A 16,021-nucleotide genomic window follows, 5' to 3' on the forward strand; every position below is an offset into this window, starting at 1 on the left:
TTATTTTGGTAAGCTATCCATCTCTGAGGTTTTATCTTGAGAAAAGTATATTCAGATCTAAATATTCCTTATGTATAAACATGTGATAATAAATGCATTGAAATATATTCTGGAAAGACCAAAATCTGCAAGAACATATTGAATACATATCAAATATCAGCTGCTAAATCAGAGCTTAAAGTAATATTTATTTTTATATTAATTCTCTTTTGACATGAAACCTTAAGAAATCTACTCTTGGAAAAAAAATAGATGTATTTTTACCATAATCTCTTTCAATACCCAATTTCCCAGCCAGCAAGCCTGCTGAGAATTTTGAGAGCTGAAGGCACGTACCGTGTTTCCCCAAAAATAAGCCCTATCCCAAAAATAAGTTAAGACCCCACCCACTCCACCCTAGTTAAGACCCCACCCACTCCATCCCATTATCTGGTTGCTTGCTGCAGGGGGCCACGTGGTAGTGGCACCGAGTTGAGGCAAGGCAGGTGGGGGGTTGGGTGAAGCTGCCCCACTGCCTGGTACCTACTTATCTCAGGGCCCCGCAACCTGGCTACTTCCCGCTCCATGATCTCACCCCGCTTATTCAATGACCCGGATGCCCACCCACCCACCTCTTCCCTTTCACTCCCCTCCCGAGCCAGATTCCCATACTACGGAGGATGGGCGGGACACACTCAGTCATCTTGCCCAGTCCACTTCCATTTTGGAGCCAGGGAAGAGTGACAGCAAAAAGCTGTGCCACTGCTGCACAATAGCCACGTATGCTGCTGGAGGGGCTTTCTTCGGTTTTGGCCGCCCCTGCTTCACCCCACAGATCACCTGCCCAGCAGCAGCCGCTGCCGCCTCCTCCTCCACCACCAACTCTCCCATGGCTTGTGCCGTGATGGGGCAGTGCAAGCCTTCCCTGCTGCCTCCCTCCACCAGTCCTGGTTTAACTGCTCCAGCCGCCGCCGTTGCTCCCACGGGAGAGAATAGAGAACGGGGAGAGGGAGGGCAGTTTTTGCTGGGAGGCCTGACCAAATTTTTTACATCAGACAAACGCAGGTCTCTGGGGGGTTAGGATAGAGCCTGAAGAGCAACTTAAGGACACATAAAGGCATGTGCTCCCCTGAATGCTAAAATTAAAGGGGTGGTGGTGGTGGAATAGGCCGCCTGAGGAAAGGCAGAGGTGGAAAACTGCTGCATCATCTGTGTCATTTCTTCGGTCTCTGCTGCCCTTGCCCCACCCACAGATCACCTGCCCACTGGCAGCCACCTCCTCCTCCATCTGCCGCTTCAGTCCGGCACTGCCTTGCGCTTCCTGCCCCCGTTTGCCGTTTCAATGGCAGCAGCTCTAGAGGCCAGCAGCTCTGCATCCCTGAGCTGGCGGTTTTGGCCTCCTGGCCTCCTTCACGGCTCTGCCCACACAGCCACTGAAGGGGCAGGCAGAGGGGGGCGGCCGACAGTCCCAACACACTGTGCAGCTGGGAGCAAGCTGAGAGACAAATGGGATCGTCTGCCTCCCCTCGTGCTTCTGCCTCCGCCTGCCCACTTCACCCAAACATCTCAGCTTGCACATGTTTCCCCGAAAATAAGCACTAATGCCTCTTTTGGAGGCCAAAAAAATATAAGACTTGGTCTGATTTTCAGGAAAACACAGCAGGAAGCATTAAGTTGAAGAAAATTATGACAGAATCAGAGTTGAAGACATTGTATAAAACTTTAAATGTTTCCCCACTCTAGATTTGCTATCACCCGTATCTCCATATGAATAAAAAAAGGAAGTTATTCTGATTCTTTCTCTATGAATCACCATTTGTATACCTTAAAGAGCTGAATCCATCGCTTCTGTTCTGTTTGGATGCATTGTTGCATTTCTGTATTTGTAGTGACTCCAATACTTCTAAACGCTGCAATATATTCTTCACGAACCTCTGGCTTAGTTTCTGGATATGCCAATTTAATAATTCCTAAACAAGCATCGCGAAGACAGCGTGATAATGTGACCAGTTCTTCTAACGTAAAAGGCATCATTGATGATTGTCTTTGACCTACAACTAAAGAAAAGAGAAAACATGCTTAAGGACATACTGAAGAATTTAGTCTTGTTCTCTTTGGATTCTCAAGATAATACTTTAACAGGATTTTTTAGAAGTATAGCTTGCTGATCAATCCACGGTGGTCTGGTTTGCATTGTGTGAATTTATTCATCACAATCATCGAAAAACAAGCCAACCATTTTATGGTTTAGCACTGTGACCAAGCTAATGTTCTAAATAAAAGAGAAAATAATTTGAATTTACAATAATGTGTTTGTTCAGACATGGGATCTATACATTACAGTGAAGAATTAACTACGTTCCCATAAATCAAATACATAGGTATCTATAGGCAAAGATTCTTTCTCAAGTTTTGAATTGCACGATGTTTTGAATTCTCATGATGCCTTGCTATCAACCATCCTACTTGGGTTGGATTAAAGTTGGAGTCCAAATATCTAGAAGATATTTGCTTGCCCCTATACTGTAGAAATAATGAAATCTATGTCTATTCTTCACTCCAGTGTAATGTAATAAACATTGTCTTATTAACAGAGATATTTCAGCAGCAACTTAACTGCATCTCATAATATAGTTAAACCAGATCTATATAACAAGCCTATTTGCAAAATATGGAAGATTCATAACTCTTCCTTTATTTTCTGCCTGCCTGGAGACACCAAAAGAAAGACAGCAGCAGAATTTTCTAATTTGCTTAATCCGAGGTACTCTTCAGGTTATAACCATTGCTTAAGAGTTCCAGCAGTTGCACTGTCCCCATGGTCACATGATCACAATTCAGGTGCTCAGTGCCCAGCTCACAATTATGATGTTGCAGTGAGCTGTGTTCACACTGAGTGCAATTTGCAATGTTCCCCAGATTCAACGGGGAAGCCAGCAATAGCCAAACATTGCGATCATGTGAAATCCTCACTTAAAAACTTGCATGGTCCTCTCTTAATGACGGCAACCAAAGCTTTGGGAATTGCCAGCATAAGCAATGTGGTGATGTTGTGACTTGAACTTAACCAAAGACATTCCAGTTCCAATTGCCATTGTAACCTGAGGACTATCTTTAATGGCTCATCTGTTTTGAGGATCTTTTCAAATCTTGTAGTTTACATTATAATCTGTGTCCATTTTCAGATTACAAAATTAAAATACAAAGAGAACAAAGCAATGCTTATAAGGAAACAATAAAATATTAACTAAAAGTGTATATTCAAAAATTTCTTTTAAAACATTTTTATGTTTTCAGAGGAAGCACATCTAATATGAATATGTTTATAATGATATAATTATGAGTTCCAAGAGAAAATCTACAGAAGACGATGCCCTTACCTTCTATAGGGTCACCAAAGAATTCATTATCATGGATAGAAATAAGTGAGTGACTAAATAAGGAGCTAAAAAGGTAGAAGAGAGGAATGATCCGACTAGAATCTTCTAACGACATTGGGGAACCACGTGAAATTACTTGAAGGAGCGGCACCATAGACCTTAACAAAAAAACAAAAATTATAACCCTATTATCCACTTAAACCTATGGCTTGGGTGGGAAAAGAAAAAATTAGAAATTATTTCTAACATCCCATTTTTGATTTTTTCCTGAAATATCCTCTTTTAGAAGCCACATGATATTTTCAGAGTGTTTCAAGGCCGTCTGTTTCAAGGCTGTACGAAAATATGTAACATTTACACCTAATGAAATACTGAAAATAAATTCTTAAGAAATAACTATTAACATTGTACAAACCTATTAATATAGTATTTTCTTTAGACAGTTACTACCTGGAAGCATAACTGGGAAAACAAGAGGAAATCTAAGAGTTTATTATTTAACCCCTGCCCTCAGTTACCAGATGAACACAAAAATGTTATTTAGAGGATACAACACCACACAAAATCAAACTATGAATCCAGCATGCGCACTCGTTTCATCTTCAAGGAAAACTGAGTGCTCACAAGAAGCCACTATAGGTGAGCTTTCACAACCCTCTGTGGAAAGTCGGTGACACTGCTGAAGAAGATTTTGAAATGCAGGCCAATAATATTTTATTTTATTTATTTTAATTCCATTTATATCCCGCCCTTCTCCGAAGACTCAGGGCGGCTTACAAGCTTAGCAGTAGCCTTCATTCTATGTATATGCCTGCTTATTAGGGTTTTTGCCCCCCCCCCAGCGGCATTATTACAAAGTCAGCTTATTGACCCCAACAATCTGGGTCCTCATTTTACCTACCGTGGAAGGATGGAAGGCTGAGTCAACCTTGAGCCTGGTGGGACGCGAACCTGCACTAATTGCAGGCAGCTGGTGTTACTTAAGGAGGCATTAGCCCACTGCTCCACCAAGGCTCTCAACATCTCAACAATAAGGATAAAATAAAAGAGCTCCTGCCCCCCAAAAACTGACACCATATTCAAATGGTATATATAAAATAGAAGAGCCATTTTCTCTTTTTTTTCACATGCATAGAAGGAAATGTTCTTATCTTTTTTAATAAGATAAAGTTGAACATTAAAATACAAACTAAAATAAAAGGGGAAAGGTGAAAGGGAATAACAAAAAGGAACGTATCTTAAGTTTGTGTAAGTAATCCTGAAAGTTCAAATCTCTTGCACTTTTCTAATGTTTTTTTTTATTTGAAATATTCAATTTTAATAAAAACATTATCAGTAATTTAGCCTTTCAGTGTGAAGTAATTTTGGAACTGTTTGGTCAATACAATACATGCTACTCTATTTGAATATTTTTTATATTTATAAAGTAACTACATACCCAGTAATCATTCGTGTTTTCATTTCTGAGATTAAACACCAAAGATGCCTCAAAAACCTGGCATTAAAAGCTAAACTGTACAAAAGTCTAGAAGGAAAGAGAGAAAGTATAAATTTTACCAAATATCTTTGTTAAACTTTTCTTTCAAAATTTACCCAAAGTTACCACTCTTAGACATTAATATTAATTCATATTCCAGGGTTCTCCCACTAGTTTCTCATATCAATACAGAAAGTCTTTTCTACTAAAGGAAAAGCAGTGTACATTCATCATAATAAAAACAGAGATAACTACAATAAACTGTGCCCTTTCATATTTCACAAATCATCAGAATCAATTCAATTTTATATAGGTATATTAACTGTAAAGTTATTTTAAGATGGTATAAAATAATAAAGCCAAAAGTTGGACCAAATTAATATAGAAAAAAATATTTTTATGTTTAATTGTAAATGTATCTTCTGTTTATAATCAGGCTTATAATGGCATGTCACTATAAGTATCATACATTTAGTCCTATTACAGTTATTTGAAATTTCAAAATATCCTTATGGAAGAAATTAACTGAGACCATAAATGTCAGAAAAGTCACAAACTTTTTCTGAAGTATATGAATGTGTATTTAACATTACATTTATTATTATTTTGAATTTCCTTGCTGTAAAATTACCTTTATACCCTTATCTCCATCCATTTTTGTACTTTCCCTCAATTAAAAAGGCTCTTGGTAGTTAATATGATATAAAGAAATGCAATTTAAAATATTCACGACAGGCATGAAAACAAATATTAATAAAATAAAGATTAAAAAAAACCTCAAGAATAAAAGCAGAGGTAGCCCAACCTGGTCACAATCTGGGAGGTGGGCAGCCTGATCTCCACATGAAGACTACTGGAAGAGAACAGCACTTGCATTGAGAAGCAATGTCTCCTGGCCTCAGCAATTTACTTCCCCAAAGAGGAGCAGATTCTCCCTAAGGTAAGGTAAAGGTTCCCCCGCACATGCGTGCTAGTCGTTTCCGACTCTAGGGGCCGGTGCTCATCTCTGTTTCAAAGCCGAAGAGCCAGCGCTTGTCCGAGGACGTCTCCGTGGTCATGTGGCCGGCATGACTAGACGCCAAAGGCGCACGGAACGCTGTTACCTTCCCACCGTAGTGGTCCCTATTTTTCTACTTGCATTTTTACGTGCTTTCGAACTGCTAGGTTGGCAGAAGCTGGGACGAGTATCAGGCGCTCACTCTGTTACGCGGCACTCGGGATTCGACCTGCCAAACTGCCGACCCTCTGATCAACAAGCTCAGTGTCCTAACCCACTGAGCCACCGTGTCCCTCATTCTCCCTAGTTCCTACTAAAGGGTCAGGCCAATTCTATTTGGAGCAAGCAGACCTGAATACAGCCAGATGCTAAGCCATAAAGAGCTTTATAGGTCAAATCCAGCGTAAATTGCACCAGGCAGCTAATTGATAGTCAGTGTGTGGTCTAGGTGCAATAAATATTACATCCATTGACAGTAAAAGAAATTTTAAAAATTTACTGCTTTCAAAATAATAATTCTTGCTTTTCACCTTGAAAAGTTATGAAGCATAGCCAGATGATACTGAATTTTCTAATTATCTACTTCTAAAACTGTATATGCCCAATTTTCCTTCCAAAATTCTTAGCATTCATTGCTTATGTAAACCTCTTTCTAGTTGAACACATATTACCCTGATCCTCTGAGAACATTTTTACAATGTTTAAGATTCAATTTTTCCATGACTATGTATTTATAATTAAGAATTTTCTATTTATATACTTGCTTGGTACTTTTGGTTCCAATACTTTTCTTTTGGAATTTCCAATTATTGATAAAACACACAGCATAATTTCATTTTTGTAATTAAACTTACAAAAGGGTATAATACTAAAATGTATTTAGTATTATCTATATTTTATAATTTTTCATTATTGACAATTAATCAAATATTTTGTAACTTCAATAATCTAATATAAATACTATTCACAATCACAAATATCTTACATGGATTAAGTGGAGAGAAAATACATACACAACAGGTTGATTTACTCTGGCAACCAAAGGACATTTCATGGGTTTATTATATATATTTTCATTTTAAAAATCGAATAACACTGCTTCTTTATATGAAGTAAGCATTTTATGAAAATCCTACAGATTGGCTAATTAGGCACGATAGATAGATAGATAGATAGATAGATAGATAGATAGATAGATAGATAGATAGATAGATAGATAGATAGATAGATAGATAAATGATTTATGTATGTTTTGCCAAATTGCTATAGGTTTTCTTTCTTTTTTTAAAGTGTCAAATTCTTGCTGGTAGAATGGGAGAGATTAAATGACCCATTAAGCTTTATTTAGTCAAGGAATTGCTGTAAGTTAATTACTTAAAGGCAAGATTTTCAATTTAGGCTATAAATTGGGTCTGGTTTCCCACTGAGACCATTTAAGTTAATGAAGAGAATACAATACAAAGACAGTTCGTAGAGCTGGACAGAGGTCACTACAAGAGGACAGAATATTTTGACACTTCCTTTAAACTACAAAAAGTCACAGGTAGAAGGGAACAGATGTGACTGTAATTACATAAGATTAAATAAGCTAGTGAAACCCTTCAGTATATAATTTTAAATGAACATTGCTTGTTTGCTTGCACTCTAATTATTTTTAATATTTCTCTTATTATTTTTTTAAATGTCAAGAGTTACTTCATGATACATTTTTAAATGTGATTGTCGAGGTGAAAAGTTTTACGTGAAATACAACTGCTACCCAGAAATACCTTAAAAGTCACCAAACACATGGAAATAGATTGTGTTTCTTTATACTGCACCTACAATGCCAAAATTATCTACCATTCAATAAGAATTGAAGAATAGCAAGGTATTGCCACTGAATCAGTAAATAAAATGAAATTATTCAGAAGTTGCACAATAATCAAGGTGTAAATCTCAACATTAACCCACAGTTAACGCACACTTTCAATGAATGAGAAGTTGCAGTTAGCCACAGGGCAGTCTTGAATGTAAACTTGAAATGGATTGCCACTCACTGCAGGAGGCTAAAGTGCCAAGTAGTAATCAAATCAAGAGCTTCAAGGAGGTGTTGCAAGGGGATACTTGAAAAGCAGCATCACACAAACTCTCTTGTTAGGGTTAAGCCCTTCTTAGGCTTAGATAGTTAACATTACTACCTGAAAGAACAACCCACTGTGATCTGAATCGCAGTTTGTCCTATTTCCTCCTGGGTTCTAATCTACAAACTGTGAGCAGAATTGCCAAGTTAAGGCAGTTGATATAAGAATCTGTTATACTGAATGTATAGGGGTATCTTGTAAAGGCAATGTATTTTCCTGAATGATTGTTTGTATTTACCACATATGTATTATATTACTGTATTTTCCTTTTATTTATTTTATGCCGAACTTATATCCTGCATTTTTAATGTATTTTTGAAACTAATCAATCAATACATTATCTATCTACTCATGAAAAGACTGAGAGACCAAGGTGTAACAAAGCCACTACTTTGCTTTGCACAAGACTATACACGTGCATTCCTGAAATTCTGGCTTAACAGCAACAAGCAGATAGACTGATGCAACAACATCTTATTTTAGGTTTACCAAAAGATGAAAGGCAGTGGGGAGTAAAACAACTGTGGATGAGATATTTTTATTTATTCAATAGAAAACCATGTCAGCACATATCCAGGACCACATGCAAACTTGCAACTGCCAGAATTCTTGCCATTATCAGTTTACAAGGCCTGTATTACAGGCAACTTAGATATAGCTACACATTCAAATTAACCATTTTAAAACATGGCAACATCAACCAAAGATATTTATGCAAAGAGCAGCAGGATTTTAAACAAAGCTCCTTGAAAGACAGGTTGCGGTTGTGCAATTAAGGCCATAGACATCTCATCAACTTTCTTACACAATTCATCAATAAACTTCAGGTCAATGCAATGATGCATTTAAATTCCATAATTACTACTTGAAGCAATAGACTAACTGCAATAAAGGCCGGGATACTCATTCAGCTTCTGCTATGAACTCCGGATCTCACATCCTGCTTTATTGCAATTAGTTGACAAAGACCTAATTACCCTAAACAGATTACCACAGGTTCAATGACATCTTACTTCCTTCAAGAGCTATAAACAGAAGTGAGTTAAACAGAGAGTATCAATTTGTTTTCCACACTACTGTTTACAAAGCAATTTGAATTCACTGTGCTTCACTGAATTCCAAAACTACAAGGCATTATTTATATCATGCATATAATCAAGCAACTTTATTATGACCACAACCCAAAAAGGTGATGGTAAGGAAAGGGATAGGAGTGTTATTTATTTGTCTTTTTTTAGATTTTTATCTGTTATATTGACTTTTATTTACTTCTCTCCCAGAACTGCCTTTGGAGAGAAGGGCAACTGTATACATTTGATAAAGAAATAAATAATAATGCTGTATTATTGAATGAATTAATTTTACATTCACCACCGTTCATGTTTTGGAACCATAAAGAGGTTTAAAATATAACTATTACTGAAGATAAACTAGTGGCATTTTTGTCATCTACAGTATTTCAGAGGTCTATACTTTCTACATTGTGAATCAATGCACCTGATTAACAACTTATCATAAAACAGATTAATTAAGAACTATTATTACAGACACACATAGGAATGTATCAAAATCATCCTGAGTCTAATTAGGTACGTGAACTCACGTATTTTTTTACACTTGCCTGACTTTTGGCACCATCATTCGATGCTGCACCATCAACGTATGGCAAATAGAAGCCATCAGAGTGAAGACTTCTTCACTAGCCGAATCTCTCCAAACCATATTTAGTAAGGTATTTGTCTGCTGCTTTGTGTCCAGCTTTGAAAGACACTCTTCAGTTATATATTGGACTGATATTCTTCCATCACCCTGTAAAATTAAAAAAGGGGATGATTATATTTTAATTGGTCTAACTAGCAGTAGCACTTATATACTGCTTATATACTGCTCCATAGTACTTTACCGCACTCTCTGAGCAGTTTTCAAATGTTAGCATATTGCCCCAAAAATTTGGGTCCTCATTTTATCGACCTCAGAAGGATGGAAGGCTGAGTCAAACTTGAGCCAGTCAGAATCAAACATTTGGCAATGAGAAAGCATGCAGGACTGCATTCGAAGCATAACGCCACTACAGCTCATTATATATTACTTCCAGTAAATAATATATGGAAAAGCACATCAGTTAGTAGTTCTCAGATTTGAACAATATGTTAAAGAAAATGTTAACATTAATGTTTCTTCACTATTTGAAATCAGCAAGTAAGAATGGAATTTCTAAATCCATACAAAGTAAAAGTGACAATTTTATTCCCAACCTACAGGCGGACTTTATTAAACAACTGCTAAATTCAGTGCTCCTATTAAAATACCATTCTTTTTCACAATAAGCCAGAAAATATTATGTCACTTCTGCAATGTTGAATGGAACCAACATGTCCAGTTATGTATAACCTATTGTCAGCATTTTGCAATATCTGGAAATGAATAATGTGTACCAACACAAATATACAGTTACACTTTTTCTTTTTTTCCCCCCAGTGAATATAGGGAAACTTATAAACTGTCCCAATTGCCAGCAGAACCAAAGTATATATAAAATAAGGTACTATAATTGATATATTTTGAAAGAAAGGAAGAAAAGAAACCCCTCAAGTTTATAACAAGGATGTTTGATCAAGCTTAAGTAGTGCCCTTATGGATTATTCCACAATCACTTTAATAAAAGTATCCAGGAAATGCTTGAAGAATTGAAACTGAAGTACTAAGTTCCTCTGCGAGAAAGAATATGGTCTCTTTTGACCTAAAATAGCAGGTGTGTGACTATTATTAAAGAAGCCATCCTTCCACTGACAAATATTTCTTAGCTATCATGTTCCACTGTTTTGGTAGGATGTTGAGAGAACAGCATGCTCACTTCAACTCCAAACTTAAAAAAAAAGTACAGTCAAATCCTTTCAAGACTTTTCTCCCCCACACCGAATCCTTTCTAAAACCTTCATAGACTTTAAACTTGTTTGGATGTGCTCCCCGCAGATAATTTTTAGACTGGCTCTACAAAAATATTTAAGATGCAACTTTCAAGGACATCTATCAGAAGTGATTGTGTACTGAAAAGTGATTATTTTAGCTTCCTTTTTCATATTTATATTAACTTGTTATTTTTACTGTTCCGCCTCTAAATCTCCTTTCTGAAAAACTGACCAAAAGATCCTTACATATTTAATTACATGCACATGATGCAGCCATCTTTTCCAAGAAATCCATGAGAACTGCTATGTGCATTAGGCATTGTTTTAAGAATTAACAAGAAGTATGTGCACTTTACTCATCTGCAAATATGCCTGAATAACTGTGACTGCCATTACCATTTTTTCCCACCAGAGGCAGCTGCTGAAGCAATTTTATGTAACCAATTTTATTTATGTCCTATTTACTTCCCAGGCCACTGCACAGTATCACATGAAGGGATACTTCTGAAGGTAGTGCAGAGACTGCACCTGGGACTAATTGAAAGTAAAGACCAGTAACTTTAAAGGGCCTTTAAAGTTAAGGCCCTAAACCTCCTTAATTCATACAGAACATTCCTGTCTTTATACTAAGATTTGCTGTGGGAATCTCTCTCGAGCATGAAACCAGCGTGCACCTATGTCTACACTTGTAGTTACTATTTTAGCATTTAAGCAAATATTGGGCAATATTCTTCTAAAGAATGCCTCTGATTGATATCATGAATTTTTACACCGACAGAATGATTTAACAAAGTATTTCTGGGGAACCTATCCTGACACAATCATCTTTTATCATTCTTTTATTTCTAACCTCTTCTGTGCATTGCTTTAGGAAGAAGCAGGCCCACACAGATTTTTATATTATCTAAAACAGGAAATAAGAAGCTTACAGGCATGGATGACATTTTACTAATTTCTTCATCTTCAGAATCACTTGCTGAGTCCTGACAATCTGTACCTGACATTGAGACAGGTAACTGAGAAAGAAACGACTGGAGCACCCGCAAATATACAAGCAACCCTTCTTCTGAAAGAGAACCTGTGAAGGAAAACAAATTAAGCCCGTTATGTAGAATACACAAATACTGAACAAAAATCACTTAAAAATAAGCATATTCCAGTCATCTCAGCATATACGTGGTCAGAGCACTGCAAGATAAACCCAGGGAACTCATGTCTTCTAGCAGCTGCAGTGGCTTTGTGGCTTGTAAGAAAAGAACCGCAGGGTGGTAAGCAAAGTGCCATTTTGAATGACTACACGTTATAGAGCAGGTTTGCCAACCTTGGCAACTTTTAAGATGTGTGGATTTCAACTCTCAGAACTCATGGATGAACGGGGAAGTTTGGGAGTTGAAGTCTAGATGTCTTAAAGTGGCCAAAAATTGGGAAGCCCTGTTATAGTGTATATCACCAATTACACTTAGTTAAGACTGTTTCGCATACCTAAGTAAGTTTCACCAGCTATTAGAACAAAGTAGAAAAGCCAAGGAGCTCTCTCGCTTTCCCTCAAATGACCACTTTCTGTGAATAATAGTGCATTCAGAAAGAGTTCGTAGGGAAAACAGGTTTCTCCATCCACAAGTGCTGGAATGATGAAGTGGAATATCTGGTCTGTAAAAGGCGCTGCCAGGAATTCTTCTGTAAAAGCAGCAAATACCTGTTGCCTGCAATAGAGAAAGAAAATAATGCATGTAGCAATAATATTAATTAATTAAGCTTGCAAAGCTGCCCAGAACTCAATACCTCTCGGCAGCTTTAAACTATTCATTCAATCAATCAATTTGTGTGGCCAACCCATCTCAACAAGTGACTCTTGGTGGCAAACAAAATTAAAAATAAGTTAGAAACATAGTAAACTAATGGCAGAAAAAGACTTGGTGGCCCTGAGAGTCTACCCTTTGAGCCTGTTTTGTTGTCTTTTTAATTTATTTATTATTTTGAATTTATTTTTATTTTATTTTTTTAATTTTTGTTAGATGCTGAACATGTTTATTCCAAACATGTTTAAATTCAGTTACTGATGACCGACTACCACCTCTATTGGAAGTTGGTTTCCAGCTTCACTACTATTTCTGTGAAGTAATATTTTCTAAAGTATTTTAAAACTACTTTCTAAATAAAAACAAGAAAAATGAAAATACCATAGCAGATGAGATTAAATCATAGACCATAATCACAAATATAACCAAGAAACAGGGCCCTGAACACAAACAGAGCCCCAGTCCTAGTCACAAGGCCCGTTCTCTAATAATTTATGAAAAGTCAACAGGCTTTATGATCAATTTTATTCAATTAATCCTTGACTTACAACCGTTCACTTACTGCCCATTCAAAGTTACAATGGCACTGAAAAAAGTGACATGCCCGTTTTTTACACTTACAACCATTACAGCATTCCCATGTTCATGGGATCAAAGTTCAGATGCTTGGAGACTGACTCCTATTCATGATAATTGCAGTGTCCTGGGGTCATGTGATCCCCTTTTGCAACCTTCTGTGACAAGCAAAATTAATGGGGAAGCCCGATTCACTTAACACCCATGTTATTAACTTAACAACTGCAGTGATTCACTTAACAAATGTGGCAAGGTTGTAAAATGAGACAAAACTTACTTAAACGTCTCACTTAGCAACAGAACTTTTGTGCTCAATTGTGGTTGTAAACTGAGGACTAACTATATTAATGGTCAAAAGACCATAATTAGTACAAAATAAAAACAAGAACAAAGGAATACTACTAAAAATAATTTAATTAAACTTGCATTCTGCCTGGCTCTCAACTACTCTGGCAGCTTTAAGTCTATCTATGGGCCACAACCATTAGAAAACAAAAATAAGATAAAGGAATATTAACAAATGCAAGATAAAATCAATAGAAGATTTAAGAATACTTAATAAAGTACAACATAAGTCCCAAGTTATTCATTCCAGCACTAGATACATATCCTCTTTACAACAATTGCTACTAAAGAAAATTTAGCAACATTTCTGGTTATTTGCAATATAATCAAGTTACAGTTCTCAATTTGTATTTTACCATTAACATTGGACATTTTTTTTAATTCATCCTACATGCTATGTTATGCCTCAAAACTATTCTGAGCATCTGCTTTTATGAGCGCACACACAAGCAATAAAATCAAAATATTATTCAAAAATTCTGAACTAGTTATTCCACAAGGCTTCCTATATTTGCTCCATTGAAGTATCATTGCTTTTCTTTGTATTATGACAATATGCAGAAATATTAAACTAGTTTAATATTTTTGAGTTAACCATTTGCTCCCATAACATAAAATCCTCACCTAGCAACTTCAGGACAGGAACTATAATTAAAGTGCAATGGCTTCAGAACATTCTCTAAAAATATTTTTGCAATAGGAACCCGAGAGACATCAGAATACTCAATACTTGATGGAAGCTTGTTATTTATTAGGAGATAAAGAGATCTGTAGTATCCTAAAAGAAAAGGACAACTTAATAAAGGCAGTATCAAAACATTTCTGCCGATTTATTGTAAAGTAATGACAAGCTATTCAATACATTTCAATGGGATAACTGCGATATTTGCAGCATTACTATTGCAGTAAGCACAGTAAAGCAAGTAATATGGTAGGCCTCATGGTTCAAGATCAGAGCAAAATAATAATAGCCCAGTTAAAAGCCTGTTTATTCGACAAGCCATACTCATTAAACATAGAGTATGATTAAGAATGTAGCACTAGTCATAGTGAAAATTTAAATTTAATTATTTTTTAAATCTAAGAATTTTAAAAAATGAAAACTAGTTATAAAACACCAGAAAGTTCAGATTTCATTATACGATGATTACTAAAACATGCAGTATTTAATTTAAAAATGGTGCATGAAAATGCAGCAGAATGGGATTCATTATATACTAATCGCAATTGTTACAAAGGTACCTCCAGTGCATACGTAGTTCAACATTCAATATAGATCTAAAAGCTAATTATCATACTTACCATTTTGAATCAGGTAGTGCAAGATTTGTTCCATTATTGATGCAACATTGTTAGCATCTTGTAAAACAGGCAAATAGGTATTCTTGGATGAAAATACTTCAAGCATCCTCATAGGAAGTGCAACATTCAGACTGTCATCATTGCAGTTTTGTAGCAATCTGTAACAGAAAAGCTATTTTACAAATTGTAACACTGTTTCCCTTGTAGTAATTCTTAATACACTGGTAAAATGCTTTTTCATACCTCATTTCTGAAGTCAACTTGAAATCAATGAAAACTAATTACTAGAGCACAGCTGGACAGCAATGAATTTTAAGAATTTCATTCATGCTAATAATGAATTAGTACTATAAATGATCTGAAAAATAGGGAATCCCAAAACACAACCCCACAATATACCTATGATATTTCAAATTAGCCACATGTATAATATTAAAAACCAAATTTATAGAACATATATTGATTTATAGCAAGCTATTTTCATTAGTTTGTATATCCATTTACCTGCAACAGAGGCCCAACAACCTTTTTATCTGGTATAAGCATGTAAGTCTGTCAGGACCATCAAGCTGCTTTACAAATTGAGAATTTTGTTTAATCAAATTTTGGCATATCCATATCTGAAAAGAAAAAAAATCCACAAAGTAGGAAAATGATCTAAAATACAAAACACTGCTTTTTTAATACCTTACAATAATGCTATTTTTGCATCATGCAAAAGAAAAGCAAACTAACAAGGACCAAATTTTATCACAATATGCTTGAAATCTTTTATTCTTACTCTAAATTTCAGTATGTTAGAAATACAAAGAAAGATGTAAAATTACCCAACATGCACTTTAACAGAATCATAAAATTAGAATTGCAATTAACAAAATTATATATAAAAAACATGGACAGTATAGGGAAAAAAGGGAGTGCTTCCTGATTGACTTAAGTTCTAAGCTACTTCAACTCAGTCATAACAAAGGTAGTAAAACAAGGGTTTTTTTTGTATGTAATAGAAATAATAATGAAAAACTGTATAATGACAGAGGCTTTATTAGCAGTAGGGGGAACTTTAGGCAATTCTGAAATTCCAAAATCCTTTGCTATTGCACAAGTTATCCTCAATTTATGAACACAATTGAATCC

At 35.9% G+C, this 16,021-nt stretch overlaps 1 protein-coding gene across 2 annotated transcripts in view; it reads right to left on the bottom strand.

Moving 5' to 3' along the window:
- UBE3C (ubiquitin protein ligase E3C) overlaps positions 1-16,021 on the bottom strand; it is a 73,613-nt gene that overhangs the window by 45,574 nt on the left and 12,018 nt on the right. Inside the window, exons 5-13 of one of the 2 annotated variants that reach the window (XM_081344075.1) lie at positions 15,392-15,507; positions 14,888-15,045; positions 14,210-14,363; positions 12,348-12,568; positions 11,795-11,943; positions 9,578-9,765; positions 4,798-4,884; positions 3,360-3,517; positions 1,804-1,991 (exon numbers count right to left, since the gene is read on the bottom strand). In XM_081344075.1, coding sequence (XP_081200201.1) covers positions 1,804-1,991; positions 3,360-3,517; positions 4,798-4,884; positions 9,578-9,765; positions 11,795-11,943; positions 12,348-12,568; positions 14,210-14,363; positions 14,888-15,045; positions 15,392-15,507 — 1,419 coding nt within the window. Of the gene's footprint in view, positions 1-1,803; positions 2,037-3,359; positions 3,518-4,797; positions 4,885-9,577; positions 9,766-11,794; positions 11,944-12,347; positions 12,569-14,209; positions 14,364-14,887; positions 15,046-15,391; positions 15,508-16,021 lie in introns of both variants that reach the window. The other variant, XM_081344074.1, reaches the window with a different exon arrangement.

This window comes from Vipera berus (genome assembly GCF_964194415.1).
Source record: "Vipera berus genome assembly, chromosome: Z".
In the NCBI taxonomy this organism is placed as follows: Eukaryota; Metazoa; Chordata; class Lepidosauria; order Squamata; family Viperidae; genus Vipera; species Vipera berus.